The 24,910-nt window shown below is 45.7% G+C and overlaps 1 protein-coding gene across 2 annotated transcripts in view; it reads left to right on the top strand.

Annotated features, from left to right (window-relative positions):
- Positions 1 to 385: 385 nt before the first annotated feature.
- The window catches only part of ACVR1 (activin A receptor type 1), a 113,909-nt gene continuing 89,384 nt past the window's right edge, over positions 386 to 24,910 (top strand). Inside the window, exon 1 of one of the 2 annotated variants that reach the window (XM_075933431.2) lies at positions 386 to 697. In XM_075933431.2, coding sequence (XP_075789546.1) covers positions 690 to 697 — 8 coding nt within the window. In that variant the 5' untranslated portion in view covers positions 386 to 689. Of the gene's footprint in view, positions 698 to 853; positions 1,036 to 24,910 lie in introns of those variants that run through there. The other variant, XM_075933432.2, reaches the window with a different exon arrangement.

Here is a 24,910-nt window from a genome sequence, read left to right as displayed (position 1 = left end):
CAGTCTAGACACAGCCTTCCAGTTTTAAAAAGCCCAGTGTCCCGCTTGCAGAGAAAGGCTGGAGAGCGTGACCAAAGTCCATCCTAAAATGGCTCAGAAATGGAAGGCGGCTGAAGAGAACAGCCCCACCCCCCCTATTGCTTTGAAGTCAGTCTCGCTCGGTGCCTGGCCCAACCCGCCCGGCTGCTCGGGCCCGCCAGGGGCACTCTATGCCAGACGGCAGCGCCACCGGCTGCGGCGGCCTGAGTGAAACGCAATCCACATCCGCCTGGCGTGTCTGCCCTGCGGCTGGCGGCTCCCTCACGCGGGGCCCGGGGGCCGCGAACGTGGCCTGCAGGGGGCGCGGCGGGGCGGCGCGCTGGGCCGGTGCCGGGAGGAAATGATGCTCCTGGTGCCTGGTTATTAATTACAGCGCCGGGCGCCCATTGGCAGAGCGCGGCGCAGCCACTTCCTCCTGCCGCATCCCGGCCCCTCCTGCCGCCGCCGGAAAATTTGGCTCCGGCGTCTCGTTCCCTGCCAGCTCCCGCCCCTTGTCCGCCGCCGCGCCGGGCTGGGGGGATGCGGCTGGGCTGAGCCGAGGGGAAGCGCCGTGATTAGAGCGCAGCGACGTGCAGCCGCCGCCGCCACCCCATGGGGAGGGCAGCCCGCCTCTAGCGCCCGGCGCCGCCGCCGCCTCCCGCTGCGCTGCTATGAGACGGTGAGTGGCCTTGCCGGCCCGGCTGTGGCGGGCGGCCCGGGCCGGGGGGACGCGCTGCCGGCAGTGGGGCCCGAGCCGCTTGGGAAGGGCCGGGTCCGGGCGGGCGGCTCGCTGCCTCCCTCGGGCTGGGGGCGCCTTCAGGGGCGCGGGCAGCCAAACCCCGGCGCCTGCCCGCAGCGGCCAACCGGCCTCCCCCGGGTGTCTCCCTCCGCCGGGGGCCTTGGGCCCCCAGTGCACGAGAGGCGGTGACCTCCCCTGCGCGCCCTGCCTCGCTAGCTGCCGTGTGGCCAGCTTCGAAGGCAGGAATGCGGCGGGAGTCGTCTTCTGGTTCCCCCAAGGTAAATGTGGTTTCAGATGTTGCGCGTCACTTTGCCAAGTTTAAACCCTTCCCTCCACGCTGTAACCACAATGGTTGGACACGCGAAAATGGGGGAAGGAAGAGGGCGGTGGGCTGGCTGGGTGGATGAATGCTGCTTTTAAATGGACGACTTGCTATTTTCGGTTCGCCTCTTGGTTCTTCTGTCACTGCTTTCAGCACAAAAACATTTTGTAGACAGGCTAGAGTTCTCACTAGTTCCAAGTTCCTTTTGTAATGTAGAAAGGATTGGTGAACAAGGCTGACACTTTCCTGTTGTTTCAGTCGCCTCATGCTGATTGATAAACATGACAATGAGTAACACACACAAAACGTTGGTAATTTAGTCCTTTGAAGAATGCAGCTATTTAGTGGGGTCTGGTTTCCCATTAAGTCTCTTTCCTGTAAGCAATATTAAAAGTCTGTAAGCAGAGTTTTAATACATCACCTGAGCCCAAAATAGAACTTGTTGCTTTTCTATAAGCTTTGTAAATATTTATAAAGTATTTATCAAACATGCCTTAAACTATCTCTCCAAAACATAGTCCACGTGATACGAAGTTGTCCTTGTCACTTGCTCATTGAGTAATCAAGGATCCCTTTCCTAATGCATTGAAGTCATATAGGACAACTTGAAAATGGTTGACCTATGTGATTTCATGGTGGGGGAAAAAAACCCTCTGACATAAATAGATATTACCAGGACTCCTGTATTGTGTGTTGATAACTGCAAATATCACAGTTCAGAAATGTAGAACGTGGCCTTCTAAGCATTCCATGCAGGCTGTAGGAAATGGTTACTAGTTTGAAAGAGACCAGGAAGCAAGCGCTTTTGTGTTACTCTGGTCAGCTCTGTGAGACAAGGCTGACTGCTGTTCCTCAACAGCAATCCCATTAGCCTGATGAAGAATGGTATTAACACAGTCTGTGGATTCTTGTCTGGTCTAGAACTCAGCCTTGAGAAAATAATCTTCCATTTATCTTTTTCCTTCTCCCCCAAGACCTCAATTAAGAAAGTTGTGAAGAAATGGGTATTGAGGAAGGAAAATGTCTCAGTTGTTGAGAATGTGAACAATTCTCTTACTCAGGGGAAAGAAAACCTTAAAAGGAAAAATTAAACTACATTTTTGAGTATTAATTTTAAGGATAACTTCTCTAGCCTTATCCTATGGATAGGTATAATATCAAACAGCCTTTTATTTTGCTAATTGGCTCGATTTAGAGTTTCCAGATTGGGGGGGGGGGGGAGAAGAGGGAAAGCTCTTGCTAATAACTCAGTCTCAATGACTGCTTTCTGAAGAGAATAATACTAGATACCAAATTCCACTCTATTCATCTGTTACGGTGCTTGTTAGTGTTTATATACAAACAACCATGTGCCTGAGTCATTGACTGTAGAACAAATGTTCTGGACTATATACAATGCAATCTTCCTGGGTGATGTTTAAAATGGTTACATTTCCTATTTCTTGATATGAGAGAGAAGACACACTGGCTTCCAGTGTGGCAGATGCCATTGAAAATAACAAGCCAAAAATAATGTGTGCATTTGAATCTCTTAAGTCCATTTTATTCATTAATGATTTGATGGTGCAATGCATTTATGGATGATTAAATCAAACAACTGTTTATGTAGGTGAGAATGGGCTCATCTATACATCAACCTAAAGATTTTAACGACACTTTGTAAACATTGGGGCATAAGCATGTTGTTAGCCTTTCCAGTAATGTAATTTATAGCAATGCCTTGTTGAGGTAAAAAATTAGTGGCCCCCACTGTTAACCATTCACATCCCTATTTTATAGTAAACTGGAAGAATGACTCACTTTCCTTTGACTTCATACCCTGCTTACACCTATTGAAGATTGTGGGCATGTACAGCTATCACCTGAGGGCATAATTTGTCTTAAAGGACCTTTTGTTATTGGTGGTGATATAGGAGAGAGCCTGGAATCTGAATGTCTAAGTTTGAAGGGTTGTTAGCTGTAAGTGAATTTTTCCATCAAGTGAACATTCTCAAAATGGAGTAACTGAGATTTCCAGGTAGAACCATGTTTTTGAATCTACAGACATTATCTGTTTTTGTATGACAAGCACTGAGACACTTCTGTGGTCCCCAATCTTCTACTTAGGAAAAAATCCTGTTAATGAAAAGGATGAAGCAAATGAAATAATTTGTTTATGGTCAATGATGTATTTAGATGTCTCTTCAGTTTTCCTTTCTGTGTCCTATAGCCTTGAATTATCCCCTATGCTGCTTACCCATGGCAACCATAGTGACCACATCAAGTATTTTATAAATGCCCTCCAAGATCTATCTGTAAAGGTGTAATGTTTGAGAATAATGTTCTTCCAAAGAAGAGTATGAATTTGAAGGTAGGAGGAAAGGTAAGCACTCAAAAGAAGCAGCTGGCAAATGCATTGCTGCTTCCTTTGATGGGTCTACTTATTTTGGACATTGTGTGTGTGTGTGTGTGTGTGTGTGTGTGTGTGTGTGTGTGTGTGTGTGTGTGTGTGTGTGTGTGTGTGTGTGTGTGTGTGTGTGTGTGTGTGTGTGTGTGTGTGTGTGTGTGTGTGTGTGTGTGTGTGTGTGTGTGTGTGTGTGTGTGTGTGTGTGTGTGTGTGTGTGTGTGTGTGTGGTTTTTCCAATACAAAAGTATTCTTTAAAAACAAAAACAAACTCACTACAGATTAACTGTGGTGTGTTCCATACTGTAAGTAACTTGCTCATCCCCCTGAATGTACAGTTAGTATGAAAATTTTTTTGTCTGTATTATAAGTAACATTGTGAAGGGCCCTTGGCATGCCATATATTTTGGGACTTGTCTGTTGACCCAGATGGCCCAAGATTTATTCATAGTTCTTGCTTCTAGTCCTTCCCAGCTATTCATACACCTTTTTTGCAACCTAAGGACAGTGATCATTTCTCCTCTGTCTCCATTTTAGGATACACTTCCAAGATATACTGTACATACTGCAGTGACTAAGATCATTTCTACAACCATTTCACTTTATACATCATCCGCCTTTGTGATGAATTGTAGTCTGTCCAAAAATATAGAAGGTGGGGCTATGGTGTGGTGTTTTGTTTTGTTTTTCTTAAACCCTGCAGGAAGGGCACCATTTCTCTGTTAATTATAATTCATGTAAATATAACACATTTCAAATTTGGAAGCAGAGAAATAGAAATCCTGTTTGGATATTATTGATAGTAGCAGTACCAGTCGCTGTCAGTTGTATCAGCTGCTCTACTTTACAGACAGCTCTATTGGCAGACTCTTTCTATTTTCATCCAGTGCTTTTATAAGTAGGTCTGACAGAAATTGGGTTTTTATTTTTTATTATTATTTTGATGGCTAATGTTGTTTAAGTGTCCTTATAGCTTTTATCAGTTTAAATCTTCAGTTACCCTAATTTTGGTTCTTTGGCTTAAGTTTTTATTGAGTTGACTTCCCACAATTTCCAAAATTTATGAAGGGGAATGGTGGTCAGACAACTATTTAATGGTGCTAGACACTACACTACAGCTACACTAGAGGGTTTTGCTGGCAGAGAGTATGCTAATGAAGTGCTTGTTAGCATTTGTCATGCTGTCATTAACTTATTCTCTGTCTGAGGCATTTTGTGCAAGAGGTTTTTGCGCAAAACCAAGCCATGTAGACGGATCCGTTTTGAGCAAAACGGATCAGTCTGTGCTGCTTGTTTTTGCACGAAAACCTCTTGTGCCAAAAGCCTCAGGCAGAGAATACACTAATGACAGTGACAAATGCTAATGAGTGCTTCATTAGCATGCTATCTACTAGCAAAACCCTGTAGTGTATATGTAGCCCGAGACTCTAAGCTTATAATGGTTAAAACAGGTTGTCAACATCATATGCCAAACTACATGAAATAAATAGCCTAAAATCACATGTTCTTGAGCACCCTCCCCCCCTCCCCGTTTTGTCTGTCTAAACTTCAATTGTAATTGTGGGAATACTTTTTCATTGTGTGTGCTGAAATAGAGACATACTGACATTGATAAGTTTGATTCTACAGGTTGTACCTCCCTAGACCGGGACTTCTAATCTGGCAACATCTGCGGTCCTGTTCCTAGACATATTTACATGAATTATAATTAACAGAGAAATGGTGCCCTTCCTGCATAAGGAGCCCCACAGCAGTGGATTTGGCCAGTACGGGGAGCTCAGGTGGCACAGCCAGGAGCGTGGTCAGGGCTTAGGCAGCACTGGATGTTCTATTGGTATGGCTAGGAGCACTGTGGCAGGGGTTCAGGTGGGTACAGCTGGGAGTCCCAGAGTTGAGGGGTCCAGCCAGGGCTGGCAGCACAGCTGGCTGAAGGTAGTGGGGGCCAGCTGGGGCCAGAAGCAGAGTTGGTGGGTGTCCAGGAGGCTGGTGACCAGGGACCTCCCTTGGTCTGGTAAATGTCCTTGTTTGGGACTGGCCAGGTCCCAAGGGCTCTGGACCACAGTGGTCAAGCCTGTAAAAAGCCTATTTATTAGCTACATTAATCTTCCTAACTTTACTTGCATGAGGGGAATGAATGTAACCATGCTATTCCCTTCATTTATTGTAAGGAATATGGAAGCATATGGGTTGCTTTATCTTTGCAAGTCAATCATGTTAGCTTGTGTTTACTTGGTATATAGAATGTTGTAGTCACACTCATTACTTAAAAAGGGTTTTGTAACTGTTCAAATGATGCCCACAGAATTTCAGTCTGTGTCCCTGCAGACCTTCTTGGGAGCTTTTTTTCAGCTATATTTCCTGAATCTCGTTACTTAAACTTCCATGTTCACAAACTGGAAGAATGTGGGGTGGGGTTTTTTTGTATTCTCAACTATAACTTTTGATGACTGTTTATACTTATGTCCAGCCTGACATGTCAAGCTGGTTGAGATCTATTTTTTTTCCCATGTTGTTGATGCATCCAAGTAAGGTACCCAGGAAACTGAGGAAGTAGAGATTTGCTCATTCTTAGCAGTTGAGAAGCTCTTGGGGAGAAGTGATAGAAAACCCTCTTCTCCCCTACAGCAGGGAAAGTGGCACAGTAGAGTGGAACTTACATTTTATGTGGAGTTGATGTAGGGGGAAATTCCTTAGATTTGTTCCCTTTTCTAACAACTTAACCTTACAAGTGGGGTTCCTGTAACCTGTGTTTGTACATCTACATCTGTCTAAAAAGTAAGTGGGTGTGTTGTGGAGTGCAGCTCTTTCAAGAGCTAGCTGAGTTGTGGCAAAAGCCAGGTGAGAGCCAGATTGCAATAGGGTAGAACCTGTAAATTTTTAAGGTACTTTCACCAGTGGGTAAAAACATAGTTTATTTCTATCTGTGTAGCAAGAAAGAGCTGTGTCTTTACTCAACTTTAGGGGGTGGGTGGGAGTGGATCCTTAGACCATGCTTAATCTGGGATCCGTCCTGCTAGCCCTTAGGTATAATGATCATTAGTGGGATTCTACAAGGCTCTTTGTATTACAAGTCCTTAGTGCTGTGGTCACCAACAGGTCAATCGCGATCTACTGGTCGATCGCGAGGCCTCGACCAGTCGCTCGCGAGGCGTCCTGTCTGCCCCACCCCCATTTCCCTCCCACCCCCGAGAAGCCCCACTACTTACCTCAAGTGAAAATGGAGGTAGTGTCAGCTTCCTGGGGATGGACAGCAGTCCCGCAGCTTAGTGCCACTTCTGGCGGTTCGGGAAGTGTGCTAGCTGCTTTGCCCGGCGTACTGCGGGAGGGAGCATTGGCTCCCTGCAGTGCACGGGAGGGGTGAGTCAGCCCTGCGGGAGGCGCGCAGAGGGGGGGTTGGCCCCCTGGGCAGGCGCACGTGCATGGGGTGTTCTGGGGTGGGGGGGGAGAATCCTGGGAGGAGGGAGATGCAGGGGACTCTCTGCCTCCACTGGCACCCCATTCCCCAACCCCCACTCCCCAGCCACAGAACGTTGTCCCCACTCTCCTGTCCCCAGCTACTGAACGCTGTCCCTATTCCCGTCCCCACTCTCCGAACTCTGTCCCTACTGGCACCCTGTCCCCAGCTGCAGAAACCTGTCCCTACTGGCACTCTGTCCCCTGCTGCACAACCCTGTCCTCTCCCCTGCCCCCAGCCTCATTATAATGTATAATTAAATGCTTCATTTTAGATTTAAATAGCATGAATAAAAAACAGACCATTTATTTCATAACTATAAACACGTGATTTTAATTTTATGTATTGCATAATTTAAAAATAAACTGTTTATCAGCGTGTATAAGTAAGGGCTTGGGGATAGCAAGTGATGGACAGGAGGAGAATAGAGAGGGCGGGGCTTCAAGGAAGGGGCGGGGTGGTAGATGGTCACCTGTTCTGAGATTTAAAAAGTGATCTTGGGTGTAAAAAGGTTGGAGACCACTGCCTTAGTGTGTAGCAAGGATTTTAATCTATGCTTCAGTCTTTTACATCTGTAAAATAGTGGTGATACTTCCCAGGCAAGTTGGAAGGTTTAATTTCCAAACACTTGTAAAGTGTTTTGGGATTCACAGATGGAAGGAGTTATGTAAGTGCAAAGTTTTGTTAAAGGATAATCAACTGAATATTGCATTCTAAGTACGATATTGCCCTGCAGTAGTTGCAACCTTTACATAATAACACTGAAAACAATATTTTCAAACACACACTGTGACTTAAGGAGGCCAAGTCCCACTTTCAGAAGTGACTAAATGTGTGTCTACACAATGGAGAGAGGAATTGTCACCAATTCTCAGATTAATTGACTTCGGTTTATGGAGTTCAGGGGGCAGGCCTAAAAATAGCATTGTCAGCTCTGGACACCTGGCAAGGGGAAATGATCTTGGAGCCTGGGTTTCAATCGGAACATCTATGGTGCTATTTTGATCCTGCAGCGTGCGCCCAAGTCAGTTGAGTCTGGCTCTGAGACTCAGTGCTCTGGGCTTTTCTTAGGACCCTAAAAGTATCTGTCTGCTGCATTGACTTTTAATGGGTGCTTTTGAAAGTGCTATCCTATCCTAGAACTGGTAGGGACCTTGAAAGGTCATTGAGTCCAGTCCCCTGCCTTCACAGCAGGACTAAGTACCACCCCTGACAAATTTTGCCCCAAATCCCTAAATGGCCTCCACAAGGATTGAGCTCACAACCCTGGGTTTACCAGGCCAATGCTCAAACCACTGAGCTATCCCTCCCCCCTAAAAGTAACCTACAGGTTCCTGGAGAAGGTGGGTATCAATCCCACTACCTCTCACATGCTAAGCAAGCCCTCTACCAGTTGACCTAATTCCCCTACACTTTTACTCCTCACTTCATTGGCTCCAAAAAAGATTCCCCATCCCTCCCTTAAATAAAGAAAACATTATTTAAAATGAAGTTTGATAAACAAACAGATTAAACATTTTAACTCATGTTAAATTTAAATTAAACCATACTCCCCAGCTGCAGCATTAGCAAAATGGCTCGAGTGTAATTAATGGTCCATTTCCATTAGCAACTGGTGATCCACAGAAAGAAGGTTTGCGTTAACTAAGATGATCCATAGGGGTGTATGGTGGAGAGAGCCCCCTCTTCCATGTCTCCCCTTTCCCCCCTCCCCTCCCCTCCAGTGCCCCTCAGGAGAGGGGCACAGCCCAGGGCAGGAGGGTTAAACCTTCGCATGCCACTTGGAAAAGGTTGTTGACCACTGATCTATGCTGTGGCACTACAATGGCATAGTTGCACTAGCTCCTATAATGTAGTCTGCCCCTGGGATTTATCTAGACTGGTGGTTCTCAGCCTGTGGCCCACATGACATACTCAGGGCCAGAGAGGTGGTACTGGATGCGTCCCTCATAAATATTGGATGCCACAACACGTTGTAGATCACACCTGCAGCCCACAGAGATAAATATCTTAAGAACCACGGGTCTAGATAGAAGGTAAACTAGGTACCACAGTGTCAACCACAACTTTATCTTGTACTTCTGCTTGGGATGACTGCAAATAGCTCAGCAGAATTTGCCTTGTCTATGCTAGCACAAAGTGATAGGTGACATTTTCTTATTTTCCCTGTCTAGGTAAACTAGTAATCAAATCCTGTGGTACACTGGGCACTACATTGCTATCATTCCTGTCCTGGCATATACAAGAGGATTTGAGACTAAGAGGGCAAGTCTCAGGCCAGGTCTGCACAGAAATTAGTCAGGGGACTGAAAAATCTACACTCTGGAGGAGACAGTTAAATTGATCTAATACCTGGTGTCAGCTAGGAATGTTAAAATTAATCAACTATTGAACAGTCAATGGAATTTCCATCAACTACTTAATTACTTGATAAGGGCGCTTTTGCTTTGAAATGTACCGAGAATCCACCTGTTGTTGCTACATTTCAAAGGCAGAAATGCCCCAGGGAATTCTGCCTTGAAATGTACAAGAGCCCCAGTAGCTCCCAGGAGTCCTCCACTGGCCCTGGGCTTCATTCAGCATTTCAGTCTTTGAAATGCACAAAAGCCCCAGCAGGGAGTCTTGTACATTTCAATGGTGGAACACTGGCACTGTGCCCTCCCACACCAACACCCCCTTATCACACTGCCCCTCCCACGGAACTGGAGCAGTTGCCGGCTCCACCAGCACCCCCTGCCCTCTTGCTCTCCCCTTGCTTCCTCTTTCTAGTAGAGGCAGCAAGGAGGGGAGCAACTAGTTGAATAGTGTTGACTATCTGATAAACTTTTGCTTATTGGATAGTTGATTAGTTACTTACATCCCAGGTGTCAACAATGCTAAGTCAGTGGGAGGAAGTATCCTGTCAAAATAGCTACTGCCTGTTGGGGAGGTGTGGTTCTCTATCAATGGGAGAAAGTTGGGGTAGGTACCATCTTCAGTAGAGCAACTTCAGTGGCAATTGGAGCCAGCTGCCATGCCTGTCTGGAGTCAGGCACTTCTTGCTTTTGGCTGTGAACCGTTGCAGCTTGTCAAAAGGCAAACTGCAGAGAAGGTTCCAGGAGACAGGCAGATCAGGCACCTGTTTTAATTTGAACTCTAGTCTGTCTGGCAAGTATCCTGCAGCAAGTGAAGCAGGTGGGCAGCTGCTGCTGGCTGTACTAATGATCAGGTGACTCCTGATGGTTCTCTTTGAAGTCATGCAAGCTGCCAGTCCCCTGTTCCAGTAGGGGGAGGAGATTTCATTTATTTTAGCAGACCCTCAGTTTCACACTAAATATTGTCTGAACACTTGCTTAAGACAGACATATTGTTAACTGACAGAGGATGCTTGGGTGTACTGATCTTCTAAGCCACTTCTCACTAGGGAAGCACCTAAAAATTGTCTCTGGCTTCCTTACTATTGTTCTTCATTCTCATGGAACAGGTCCTGAAGCTATATATGAGTTCCTTGTTGGTGTTTCCAGTTGCTCTGTCTGTGTTGCAGTGGGATCCTCTCTGCCATGTTGTGTAAGCTTGAATATAAAACATTCCAGTATTTGAAGTTCCACAAACCATAGCTTTGACCATTATTTTAAAGTCTTTGTTTTTAGTCTCAGGAATGGCTGATATATCTACCAGTCCATTCCTTGATATCAGTTACAGTAAATTTGGCAACATGTTACCTATCTCTACAATTTCAAATAGAAATAGAAATGGAAGGCAGAAGAGAGGAAAAGGTCCAAAATTGTATTGTTTTTGTGTGGGTGGGCTGAAACTACTGTATTTTTAGACTTATTTAAAAAGGTATGTAAACTAGTAGCTTAAAATATTGGTTGTTGATAGAATTTTCACTTATTGATAATTTTAACTGGCAGGTAAGACCAAGGTAACCAGCTAATGGCAATATTAGTTGGTAAATAAAATTTGCAAATGGAAAATGGGAGTAGATCAGGTACTTCCTGAAATGGTAGATTTTTAGTAGAATAAATTCTCCTCCTTACCCCACAACTGGTAGATTATATCATGTGTTAAGCTTTTGGGAAGGATTGATGAACAGCAGATACTCTCTGTATATTACTTAACTGTGTTGCGTTTTGAGAAGCTTCAGGTCTAACTGAACCCTCTCCTGTGTTTAAAACCTATCCAGTCTCTGGACTGTGCCTACGTAAATAAATGAAGTAAGAAGAAGCTTACAAAAGGATGTTCTAAGTAATAGAATAGGTGGTGGCTTGCTGGATGTATGTAGCATGTGATATCTTGGCCCCTTTGAATGGCAAATCTGCAATGACTTGAGTAAGATGAGAATTTTACCATATGGAATTTGCTTTAAAAAAAAAATTACTAGGGAATGGTGCCCCCTGCTTGCTACACTTAGCAATCCCCCTTTCTTGGGAGCCAGGCAGCTTCGGCTCTTTCCCGGCCACCCCGGGAAGGCCTGTCTGAGGTGTGGCAGCTCTGGCCTACCCCCTTCTCTCCCTCCCCCCGGCTGTTAGGCTGGGTTAGCTCCAGCTCTTCTCCGCCCCCCCCCCCCCCCATGGCCATTGTCAGGCAGGGGTCTCCCTCTCCCTGCAACCTGTACGTCAATGTGATCCCTCTGCCTCCCTTTCCTACACTCACCATCCTCCCTAACCTGCCCCTCCCTACATTCCTACCTTTCCTTCATTCCTACACCCCATCCTTCCCCTATCCCCCCTGTACCCCCACACTACCCATCCTCCTCACCCCCACTAACCCCCCCTTACTGCACTACCCATCCGCACATATATCCTATTCCCTTTGCTCCCTCCCTAGGCACACCCTGCCCCTACCATAAATTTATTGAGGTACATGCTCCACTCTCTCCCCTCCCCTCCCCTCCCCCCAGAAGCACCACCGGCATGGCGGCAGGCTGGGGGTGGAGCCCAGATGGAGCAGACACTGGGCCAGGAGCTCTCCCCTTTTACCCGGTAGAGCAACGGGGAACCGTGCAGCTTTTGGCCCCTTTCCCCCAGCAACAGGGAGGTGGAAGGATGAAAACTTCCTGTGGGATGCAGAGAGACACAGGGTGTCACTTCTGTGGTCCCCAGGAAAAATTTTCTTCAAAATTACGTAGTGTGTGTGTGTGTGTGGTTTTTGTTTATATGAAAAAGCAAAGGACTGCTGGTACTAGGGTTGTGTTTTTTCTTTTCTTTTAAATACCAACAAAAATTTGTTGCTGGGCGGGGGGGGGGGAGAAGGGGAGGGATTTGGGAGGTTGGGACCAAAATGCAGTCGTGACCCCTTTAATTGCTGCGTGTCCCAAGCAGGCTTCTTTTGGGTGCCGAGCCGGGCATGAGAAAAGCAGAAAAACTTCCTTAATTAGAAAATGCCAGCACGGCACAAGTTCCCGCAGGGCCAACTGGGGCCTGTGCCAGGGTAAAGTGGTGCATTGCAAGTGCTTCCCAAAAAAGGTCCCAGTACACTGTACCGGTACGTACCGTCACACAAATCATTTGTTTTTCTCTTTACGTGAGCATTAATCTATGTTCTTCACTACAAAAACTGCTGTGGATGGCTTGATTACATTGGGGTAGGGCCCCCCACATCACTAAACAAGTTTGGATTGTGTGGGGAAGGGACAGCTCTCAGAATGTAGCTTATCAATAGGCCTTGTCTCCACTGAGAAAAGGTGTAATTTATTTAAGTTTTTTGTTTTAAAGCACCTGACTTTGTGAAGTCAAACATGCATGTCGAACTGTGTGCAAGAGTTCAATGCAGTGCATCCCCAGCAGGGTGGATACTGTCAACTTCAGCAGTTCACTGTAGGTAGTTATCCCACAGTTCCTGTGGCCTCTTTGCATTCTGGGTTATGCTCTTAATGGGACCAAACTGGGCGGCGGGTGGTTCTGGGTTCATGTTGTCAGTGTCCCATAATGCACTCATCTCTTTCCCCATTGCTTGAAATCAATGGCCAATGATCTTCTTGCACCATTTCCCGCCCCTCCCCCCGGGTATCCATGCAGCAGCCATAACAGCATAAGCATGCAACTCCACATGGAACCTGTTCAGCAGTGAAGTTCTGTGGCAGTCATAGTAAACATCTTGGGCCTTATGCTGCAGTATGTCTAGAGCCTATCCTGTCTACTGGAATGAGGAAGAATCTCAAGAGTCAGTTCATGGGCCCCATCGGTGAAGCACTTGAGATAAGCAACTGGCGGATGCTGGTGGCAGTTGATCCTCTTGACACAGAGGAATGCCAGTTCTGGTGGTGAGAGACAAGCACAGGCTGGTGGAATCACATGGTTATACAGCTATGGGACTATCGGCAGCGACTGCAATACTTTTGCATGTGTAAGGCCGCTTTCTTGGAAGTTTGTGAATTGCTTTCCCCCATCCTGAAGCGCCAAAATGAGACTTGTTCTGACAGCAGAGAAATGAGTTACAGTAGTCTTTTAAAAGCTTGCAACACCAGATAGCTACTGATCAGTTTGGAGTGGGTAAATCTACTGTGGGGGCTGCTGTGCCCTAAGAAGTCAAGGCAATCAATACCTTCTACAACATGGGAAGGTCAGGAAGGTGCATGCTGCATGCATCTTTAGGAACTCCGGTTTCTTCAGAAAGCTGCGAAGTGGAACGTTTCTTCTCAGACCAGAAAATTAACATCCGAGGCATTGAAAATGTCAGTAGTGATCCTTGGAGATCTACTCTGCCCCTTGTTCCTATGGCTCATGAAGCTGTACACAGGAAGCCTGGACTGCAGTAAGGAGTAGTTCAGCTATAGGCTGAGCAAGTGCAGAATAGTAGTTGAATGAGCTTTTGGATGTTAAAGGGAAGGTTTCAGTCTGATTAGATTAGACCTTGGAAAAAGAAACACTTCCATTGTTGTGGCAGCCTGCAGTATGCTTCAATAATATGTGACAAGAAGAGAGGAAAATTTTATGCCAGGATGGTGGCCAAGGCAGAGCGCTTAGCCACTAATTATGATCAGCCATACATCAAGCCAGTAAGGAGAGAACACCAAGAGGCATTACAAATGAGAGAGACTTTGCTGTTGGGCCATTCACAAAACTTTTTCAGTGTGACAGTCCTGCATGTGCCTCTTAATGAGGTGCCCCCTGCATTAAGTGTTCTTGCCTGCAACACAAGCAATCAAGAGACTGTTGCTGAGAAGTCATACATTTTTATTTAGAGAACACAAAGAAGCAGGGACAGAAAAGGAGTTTGGAGGTAGAAGAGAAGGAAAGCAGCATTGTATAATCCTCCTGCTGAGCACTCTCAAGTGTGAGAACAGCCCTTTGTTCCATGACACCTCCCTGAGGGTTCAATGTAAGGCTGCCCTTGATTCTTCTCTTCCCTATCCCCTACACATTATGGAACCCATGGGAGAGGAGGCTATGGAACTTGGTGAGGAGGGAATGTGGATTAGAATGGGCTACAGGGGGTACCTGTGCGTCTGGTTGTCCTGTGAGTCTGCCATGTGCATCATTGGAGCTGCCATAGCCATCGAGACTTTTTGCTGTATCTTCACTTTGAGTTGCCTGCTCACTTTTCTGTTGTCCTGCTCCTCTTGTGTTCCTCTAAGCACAAAATCACTCCCTGTCCCAGTGGGCTGATTGCGTTTGCTCATTGAACATGTCATCCTTACTACATTTTCACCTTTGGATCTATGCTAAATGAACAGCTGGAGGAGCTAGTTTTGGGGAGTGTGCAGCAGGCTTGTACTCTGTAATGAAAAGTGAAGGGCAGACTTTACAGAAGATGTGCAGCTTTCTATTGCTGGAGCATATAATACTCATGGGAAAATTCTGCACCAAAAATTAAACACTCTGAATATATTGGTTCTCCAACACAATATAATTACATCAGTTTCAACGATTTTGATGACTTATTTCCAGATGTCTGTATTGTTAGACATTTGTTGACAGGTAACAAATATTCAGGAAACGTTTTTGACAAATAGATTCCTTACTAAGCTTATTAATATAGAACACTGAATAATGCATTTAAACTACCATGGAGGTGTATGTCTTGGACTCATCAGAAACAGTGCAAATTATTGGGGGAGTTGGAGGTTATGGAGGAGCTGAGAGAAGGAAGTAGTTGATGGGAAGGAGCCTTGGAGCAGACCTGAAAGATGTTGGATATGGTGGGAGAAAATATAGCACTATTATTTTGGGAGAGGAGGGAGCAGAGACTAAGGAGCTGGGGAGCTTTCACCTATGCAGACCACAGGTGACCCCAACATATCCCATTCAGTCAGCCTTTGCACTGTCTTAATCTCAGTGTTGTTACCTCCTTCTCTGACACCCTCTCCCCAGCAATGCCATGTACCCCAACCCTCCCATATCCTCTGCCTCCTCACTTGGCCCCTTGGGCAGGATGCTGCAAGGAAGGAAGACCAGAGCAGCCAGCCATGGTGTCACATCTGCCCTTGGTGGGCAAAAGTTGTACTTGCAGTTTCTCTTCCTCTCGCCCTCAGAATTAAATTCAAGTCTGTGCGGGATATTAATTCTGCACTTCCGTAGGATAGAGATGTAAAATCCTGTTTGTTTAACCAGTTAAACATTAAGTTTAACAAGTTAACTGTTTAAGTGGCAGTGGGAGGCTCCAGCCCAGTAGGGCTGGAGCCAGACTCCCCAGCCAGCCAACCTACCACAACTGGGCTGGACCCCCACCCACCCACTGCAGGCCCGAAGCTAGCTTCCACCAATTAACCGTAACTGGTAAATCATTAATATCTCTAGTGCAGGCCCAACGAATGCTAAAATCTGAGGCCACTCAGTGTGCACTCATTTTACCTCTCTTTTTTTTTTTCCCTTTCACATACATATTGTGTGTCCAAAATGACCTTTTGGAGAATTTTTTTCATCAATCTAACCAGTTCAAAAGAATGAAATAAAATATCTTTTTGACAGCAGTATGGTATTTCTGTGCTCTAAGCATAAATGGTAATATGTAGGGGGAAAGTGTTTCTGACTTATCTCTTTCTCTAAACCCATGATCACCAACCTGTCGATCAGCGGGGTTTGACCAGTCGACTGCAAACCCCCATAGCTCCCTGCCTTTGCTGATATTGTGTTTGACATAATATTTTATTTAAAAATGAAGCCTAGCCGACAAGCTCCCAATTGGGGAGAAAGGGAACAGAAGGCAGAGCCTCAAAGGAAGGGGGTGGTGGGCTAGATCTTGGCTTGTCTGACATTTAGAAAGTGATCTTGGGAGTAAAAAGGTTGGAGGCCACTGCCCTATATAAAAAAATGAATTGGAAAGGTTCAGAAAAACAACAGATGATTAGGGATATGGAGCAGCTTCTATATGAGGAGAGGTTAAGATGATTGGGACTTTTCAGTTTGCCCATTACTCATATCTGAGGTCTATAAAATCATGAGTGGTGTGGAGAAAGTATATAAGGCAGTGCTGTTTACTCATAACACAAGATCTAGGGGTTACCAATCGAAATTAAGAGGCAGCAGGCTTAAAACAAAAGAAAGTGTTTCCTCACACAGTGCAGTCACCCAAGGTTGACAATTTTTAGGGGGTTCAAGGATCAGGAAAAGGCTTTACAAGGGGTGCTTGAGGAGCTCACCATCCACAGTATGGCTTCAGGCTAACTACCTTCTGTATTGTATTTGAAATTGAAAGCTTTTTGTTTCATGCTGAATCTCTTCCCAGCTGCTTGTTGAAAAGTATTGACTAGAAAAGAGTAAAAACTGGGTAGGGGAGAGGGTGAAACATAGAAAGGAAGAAGCTATAGGAAAATGAGCGTGATAGATAATTTGTGTTTTTTTTTTTTTTTTTTTTTTAAATGTTCAGAACTTGGAAGAAATTCTGTTTTTGGAGGCTTATGGTCCATGATACTAGACTCACTTTAAATGCATTTAATTTCTAGTGGTATAGTATTGGTTAAAATCAGTTAAATTTCACCAGTGTAACAAGTGCTCAGTTCATGCAGTAGCTTTGACTAGTCTAGGTTCTTACATCCATGCTCTATTGAATTTAATCATGTTGGTCTCCTGCAGAAGCTTATGCTTACTGGGTAATCATGTGGAGTACTTGACTACTCACCCCCACTCACTGGGAGGTGGTGGGGGGGGGGGGAAGGGAGCCACGAGCTGGTGCTGGGAAGAGCTGGATTAAGTCAGTTCCTCCCCAGCACTGTGTCCATGGTGCAGCCCTCCATTCCACCTCCAGAGATAATGAGGGCTAGGGGAGGCTGCCCTGGCCATCGCAGATAGGGGCTGCTGGACCAGGTGTGAGCTGGGACCAAGCAGTCTCAGCTCAAAAGGTCTGGGACTGCTGCACCTCTGCAATTTAAATGTAGTAAGAGTCACTGGGTTCTTAGTTAATTTTAAGAGGCAGAGGCGCAGTGGTCCCAGAGCGAGCCTCTCCTTATTGACTAATTGTTTTAGTTGATGCAAATTGTATCTACTACATGATTATCCAAATACCCATCCCTTAAAATCCTTACTGTAGACGTTGTGATTTTTTTTCCCTTCCTCCTCCATCTCCAGAAATCAATATTAAATCAAAAAGGGCTGGCTCATCACTTTCCTTGTTCGTTTTGAGTTCATGTGACTTCTTGAAATCCTAAAAGTGCATTTCAGTACTAAACAAATGTCTACAAAAATTCTTCCAAGTTTGGGCTCTGGACTGACCATTCTTGGGATATTGCAGTTGCAAAGGCTAATGTGACATGGCACATTTAAATGGTAGGTTCTAATGAATGTCCTGACAGCTTGATCTAACTATAACTGTATAAGCTCTTTGTGTGTGTGTGTGTGTGTGTGTGTGAGAGAGACAGCACATTGAAGGCAAATACTGTGTATATTTCTCTTAATTTTTATAATATTTGCTTTTAGAATAATCCTATTGGCAGCAATATTTGCTTCATTGGAATAAGTTTACAAATGAAGAGCCACTTGGTTCTCTTCATTTGTATATTTGGGTTTAATTGTCCTTTGCAGCACCATATGAATTCTGTGTTCTAGTGACACTGGAGCTGGTTTGTTTCTGTTTGCTGTTGACATTCTGAAAAGGTGGAGAGAGTCCTAATAGGATTAACAGTGTTGTGTTGTGTTAGATTATTTTTCAAAAAGATTGTTTAAAGCTAATACTGTCCTATTAAAATACATTATTATCATTAATATTAAAGTGTTGCTCACAAGTTGGTACAGTTTTATAAACTTTCTGTGAAATGTCTCTAAGGTTTGTCTGCACAACTGCTCAAGTTGAAGCAACTTTTGTTGTTTAGTGGGGGTGGTGACTTTCACACCCCTGGGTGACGTAAGTTATATTGATTTTAAAATGGTGTGGACGTTGCTTTGTTGGTGGACAGGGCTGGCCTTACCATGAGGTGAACTGAGGCAGCTGCCTCAGGTGCCAGACTGGGGGTGTGAGGAGAGCCATTAGGACCCAGAGTGTAGAATATTGTCTGCTGCTGATGCATATGTATTCTCTCTGCTCTAGATGCACAGATATGGTGGAGTGCCATGAGAGGAGTAGAACAGGAAGAAGGCAGAATTGAGACTTTTCAGAGTTTTGGCCCAAGCGAGGGGGAATGGGGACGTCATTTGAGCTCCCTGGCTCAGGTGCCAAAATGTTGTGGGCTGGCCCTGTTGGTTGAAGACTCTATCCTGCTAGCATTATTTCACCTCAGTGAGAGGAGGAAGAACTTATGCCAGTGGGAGTGCTCTTCTGTTGGCATGATTGCATCTTTACCGGATTTGCAATAGTGGCACAGCTGCGTTGGTGGAAGCTCTGTCCATGTCGAGCAATGGTGTAGAATTCAGTAGGATATTTTTTCACTTTTTGTATTCTTCGTTTCATGTTATTACTTAAACGTACAGTCCTTTGTTGTATAGGAGAGCAGTGATCAAATAAACTACTTGTATCTCCTGTAGCAGTAGGCAAATGAACACTAAAAGAAAGCCAGGGAACTTTGTTCATTAACAAGGAATTGTGGGTTACTTTGCTATCGATATTAAAGTAAAAATAGATGTTCTTGTGCTGTGTTTTTGAAATATTTCTTCACACAATTTAAGTACATAATGTGACAAACCTTGTGTCAGACTACTGGTTCTTGAATAATCCTCTTAAAAATTTAGTCTCCCATATTTGGAGTTAAGCATAAACAATAGAATAAATGTTTGCTGTGTAAACATTCTCTGTATAAATCTTGGAAAATCAGTGTTAAACATTAAAAAGTTGGGTTTTTTAAAAGCTTTAAATGTAATTGCTTTGATAGATGTGATGTTGAATTTAATCCTTAATTCATCCCACAGGGTTCTAAGGAAACATGATTGTTCTGATAGTTTTGAGATCTAGAATTTTAACCCCTTGACTGTCTGACCTAAACTGGCAAGCAGGGTGTTACTTTTAAAAAGAATCTTTTTCTTGGTGTTTCTTCACCATTAAAATTATTCAAAATTTAAAGATTAAAGTATGAAGCTTATGTTCTTGTCTTGCTATGTATGCTGTTAACGTTCTGGTTTTCACTTAGTGCTGCACTGGTTTGATTGCTATTAGCAGGGGAACCAGTTAATAATTTCCCCATATTTCCTGCCATGCTATTCATCAGGTATAAAATGTGAAACCTATTTGAAAAACTTTATTTGAAGGAGGCCAGGTAGAGTTTAGAATAGCTTTTGCTAGAAATTTTGATCTTTCTCTGAACGAGCTTAATATTGACATTAACAAGAAATGTTCTCTAAGTTAGTTGCCTACTCCAGGTTCATTTTGTCTTGTGCAGCACCCTCAGGACTTAACTGGTCCTGAATGAGAATTTGCTGGATCAGGGAAGGTTGTCTGCCACCGGCGCTCAGATCCTTAGCACTGCTGGCTCGCTACTGCCCCATCCAGTCCCCTGCCTTCCGTCTCCCCCGCTCTACCCCCCACCACTGCCAGCCCTCTGCTGCTGGTCTCCCAGCTGTGCTACCACAGGCTTTGGCCTCCGCCCCATGTTGCAGTGAGCCCTGGCTCTGGCCCCCTGCTGCGCTGCCAGTGTTGCTGCAATTTGGTTCTTGGGTTCTCTGGTCCAGCAGCATCTGTGGGTCCTGCCAGACCAGAAGGTTCCAGTTTTTTGGAGGTGCAGCTTGTACTTTAACTGAGGTCTACTCTGTAGCTTCTTTGCCTAGTTTACTTCAGCTGTACTACAGAACAGAGGTTTTCAGCTTTTCCAGATGACACTATCCCTTTGGGCATCTGATTTGTCTTGTGTACCCTGGGTATTACTTAACTGAAAAATTAATTGCTTACAAAATCAGACATAATACAAGTCAAAACGCATTATTATTGACAAATTCCTTACTACTTTCTCATCTTTGCCATCTAATACAATAAATCAATTGGAATAGAAATATTTCAGTGTATAGTGTATATAGAGCAGTATAAACAAGTATGACATTTTTGTACTGACTTTGCTGGTGCTTTTTATGTAGCTGCTTGTAAAACTGTATCACGACAAGTTGATGTAGCCCTGGAAGATTACTTAGTAACCATTCCCCTGATTGAGAACTGCAGCTATAAAGAAATGGCCGTTCAGTGCTCCACTGTTTGACCAATACGTGGCTCTATAGCTTATTCAAGTGAAGTAGCTACAGCAGAGGAAGTCAAAAAAATTGTTGCTCCTTCCATGGCAAACTGATGTAGCATTAATTTATACAGTGTCCCCCAGTGGTAACAGATGTATTAGGAATGTGTGCAGTGGGATACATTGTATTTGAGAGACACACTGCTGTTTGTTTTTTGATCACTCCTGCATCGACCTGACCAGAATACTCATTCTTCAGATTGCAGATGTTAGAGAGTAATTAATAAGCTGATGCTTATCAGTTCATGGTGTCCATCACACTCAGGTTTGTGAGGAGGCATCTTTGCTGCAGCATTGAAGACTTCTCCCTGGGAGCTAGGTGGGCAAGGGCTACTCACTCTGCTCCTGGAGAGGAGGAATCTTCTCCTCCCCCCCCACTCCTGCAGGGAAGCTGCCTCCCTGGGAGTGGAGTCAGAAGAGGCTGGCAGCCCTACTCCCTGAGAGGCTTTGCTGTGGGCTCTGCAGTATAAAGCTTATTAAAGGCGGGGGGAGGGGGGGAGGGCGCGCAGGATCCAGTGCTAGGGGGAGCCACCTTAAAAGCGGGTCCTCCCCCCAGCACCCCATGGGAAGAAGGGGTAGGGGTGCAGCAGGGAACTGGCGGCTTCTGCCTTTGAAATATAGCAAGAACTGGCAGGGTTCTTGCTACATTTTGAAGGTATAGGCGTCCTTATTGAGGAATGAATAGTTAATCTAAATTTAACATCCGTAGTCCACATACACTGAAATGCAGGCATTGAAGGAGTATTTTCTCTTGGTGTTCATGTCTGAATTTTATACATGCCACTCTTGAAAATGATCAGGTGCATGAAATTCTGAGAGATGATTGGGTCAAAATGCAACGTAAGGTTCAGTCTTTGCCCTACAGACCCCTGGATGCTGCTGTAGTGACAAGAAGGGACTGTAAAAGCCCGGAACCCTCTGGTGGAACTTTCTCCCAAGTATAGTAAGGTAGTCTTCAGTTGCTCTACAAAGCTTTCCTTCTCCTACCCTGGTATAAGGGGACTGACTGAGACTGTGATGTGTAGAATGATGAGGATTCTGGGCAGTGTTGCTGACCACAGGTAGCTTAGGTTGAATTTCTGTAACTTTTGAGCAGGAGTCATTTTAGCTCCTGGAATAGATCAGAATGGGGAGAGCACAGAGGTGGCATGAGGGTACAAAAGTGGCATAAAGCCGTGTCATATTCTCAACTTCCTCTAGGCTGTATGGTAGGGATGTTAAATATCGGTTAATTGAATAGTCGATTAACCTAATGAATGATCAGTTACTGGACTATTCTATAGTCCCTGGTGGTGGGACTTGCAGTTGGTGCACTCTGGCACCACTGCCGAGGAGCCTCCTGCCACTCCACATTGTTGCATCTGACACAGAGAAAGCAGTGCTGGATTCCAGGTGGGAGCTGGTCTGCAAGGGGAGCAGCAGTTTGGGGTGGCAGCAGCTCCTGTTTAGGGAGCAAGTGGAGGGGCTGAGCTCCCAGAGCTGATGTGAGCCAGAACTGAACTGGGCTACCTGTCCACCTGGCTTGTAATACACCTTGAATTGCAGAGTCGCAGAAGGGGGTAGGTCCTGGATCCGGTGTCAGCCAGGATTGAGCTGGGCTGCTAGCCAGCCAGCTAAAAAAATTTACTGGTGGGGTGGGGGAAATGCATGTAGTCTATAGCATTAACCTGTAAGCTTTTGCTTATCAATTAATTGGTTAACTGACTGCACTCTTAGAGTGGTTGATAGTCTGCCTCTGAGAGGAGCTATTATAGTTTCTGCAGCACAATAGCTGAATCTGTGGCAGCACAAGCTAGCCACTTGAGTACATATCCAGGAGTCCTGGGAGTACAGTTCTGCTACTGCTACCCAGGCTGCAGTCAACTTCTGATTGCAGTGTATACATAACCTGTGAGGCTTGTCTCAGAGTCTCCCCGGAGCTTGTTAACTCCTTTGTAGTTCCTCTGGCAGGAATGTAAATGCAGACAAAGCTGCTGGCATTTAAGCAAATACAGTCTAGACTTGCTCTGAGAGAGCTTGCACAATGAGGTTAAAATGTTGGAGATCAGCCTGAATGAGCACTCCCATTAATGTGGGTGCACTGTGGTAAGGGCATAGGAAATCTTAGGAAGGAATAGAGCACAACAAGCTACTTTACACACCACTCTTTCTTTTGTAGCTGGGATGGGTGTAGGCTTTGTGACGCCAGGTGCAAATTAAAAAATCAGACAGCAATATGAGAAGCGAGAGGGTAAGGCAGCTGGTTGGTTGGACTAATGCCCCTTGCAAGCAGATTTGGAAGGAAGCTGATAGTTCCAACCCCAGAAGTATGGGACCCTGTCCAGCAACATGCTTCACACCAACCTATGGCCTGCTCTGCTAATATTTTTATTATTTAGAGCCATACCAAGCCCCTGAAATAGTAGGCATTGGAAGTTAACACTAAAATAAACTTTTCCCTAAAAAATGCAGGTGCTGTGTTTAAATATCTATTTACCATAGATATTGGGATGCTACTTGCAGGACACAGCCAGGCTGTCCTCTGTTATGCTGGGCACATGCATCTACATCAGAAAAGACAGTTCCTGCTCTGATGAGCTTACCTTTGCGTATCCTTAAACTGGTTGGCGAGTAGCCTGAGTCTGACACTGGGGGAATGAGAATTATAAATAAATGAGGTCTGACTTGAGCTTCTTCAGGCCTGACCTTGTTCCTATTGGGGCTGATGGGGATTTTTGTCCTAACTCCCATCCCACTTCCACAGGACACTTTAACTGGAATCCAGTTCTTAACAATAGGATGCTTTTGCCTTTTCAAATTTTTGGGGGCATACTCAGACCACCTGATGACCTTTCCTGCACCATTTCTTTAAACTGTGGTAAAAATCAAGCAATGGTACCCTTTTATTTCTCTTTTGGGTGGGGCGGTGTGAGTGGGAAACAGGTGCACGAGAGGTACATGCAAAATTTTACTATATAATTTAGAAATGCATGTCCTGTCTCTGCCTGCCTGCCTCTGTTATTCAAAAAAACCCTAGCTCTTACCTTTTAGGAAGCCCATCAAATTTGGTATGCAGTTTCCTATTGCCATAACTTAAAGCAGGTAAGGGTTTGGTTGTGCCAGGACAATGGGATATGCCTGGAATTTAAAATGGAAAGGGAGGGGTCTGGCATGAGGGATGCTAATACTCTAGAATGACCAAAGGAAGGCACCAGAGATTGGGACTGGGGCAGAGTTGGAGAAAGGGACAGCTCTCTTTTATGTATTTCAGAGAGTTTCTGTGTGTCTGTCCCCCAGCTGAGGGAGCTGCAGTGGCCACAGACTAGTGCTTTTTCACCTGACCTCAACTTGCTTGAGAAGGGGCTGGGATAATCCTCTCTCCCTGAGGCAGCCTGCATACTGAACCCATCATCCTCAGCCCCACACCAGAGCATAGATTTAAACGAAGGAAAAACAAAAACTAAGGACCTGAGCATTGCTGGTTAAATCTTCTAGTACAGGCAGTCCCCGGGTTACGTACAAGATAGGGACTGTAGGCTTGTTCTTAAGTTGAATCTGTATGTAAGTCGGAACTGGCGTCCAGATTCAGCCGCTGCTGAAACTGATCAGTTTCAACAGCGGCTGAATCTGGACGCCAGTTCTGACTTACATACAGATTCAACTTAAGAACCCCAGGCATCCCCAAGTCAGCTGCTGCTGAAACTGATCAGCGGCTGATTCCAGGAAGCCCGGGGCAGGGGCTTCCTGTAGTCAGCCACTGGTCAGTTTCAGCAGCGGCTGACTTGGGGATGCCTGGGGCAGAGCAGCTGGGGTGCTGCTGGGTTGGTCCAGTAGCGCCGCCGCTCCTCGGCGCTACTGGACCAACCCAGCAGCACCCAAGCTGCTCTGCCCCAGGCGTCCTGATTCAGCCGCTGCTGAATCTGACCAGCAGTGGCTGAATCAGGAGCCTGGGGCAGAACAGCTGGGGTGCTGCCCGGTTGGTCCAGTAGCGCCCAGAGCGGCGCTACGGGACCAACTGGCAGCACCCCAGCTGCTGTACCACAGGTGTCTGGAGCAAAGCCACGGAGCACGGGGGCAGCGGGACAGCCCAGATGCGCAGTGGCTGTCCGTTGCCCGCGTACTCCGCGGCTTTGCTCTGCTTTGCTCCCCCCCCCCTCCTCCTGGTCTGCAGACCAGGGGGATGGGGGGGGGGGGGGCAAAGCAGAGCCAAGCCGCGGAGCGCGTGGGCAGCGGACAGCCCTGTCCGCTGCCCACGTGTTCCGCCGCTTTGCTTCCTCTCCCTGGTCTGCTGGAGACCAGGGAGAGGAACCCCGTTCGTAACTGTGGATCCGACATAAGTCGGATCCGCGTAACTCGGGGACTGCCTGTACAACATATAGCAGTCCTTCCTTTAGTGTCAAACAGAACAACTAGGCATTACAGTATCCAATATCAAATGACCTTTTGGGTAG

This window comes from Pelodiscus sinensis, chromosome 7 (genome assembly GCF_052426305.1).
Source record: "Pelodiscus sinensis isolate ZL-2025 chromosome 7, ASM5242630v1, whole genome shotgun sequence".
Classification (NCBI taxonomy): Eukaryota; Metazoa; Chordata; order Testudines; family Trionychidae; genus Pelodiscus; species Pelodiscus sinensis.
This window is presented reverse-complemented; position numbering and strand designations above follow the sequence as displayed.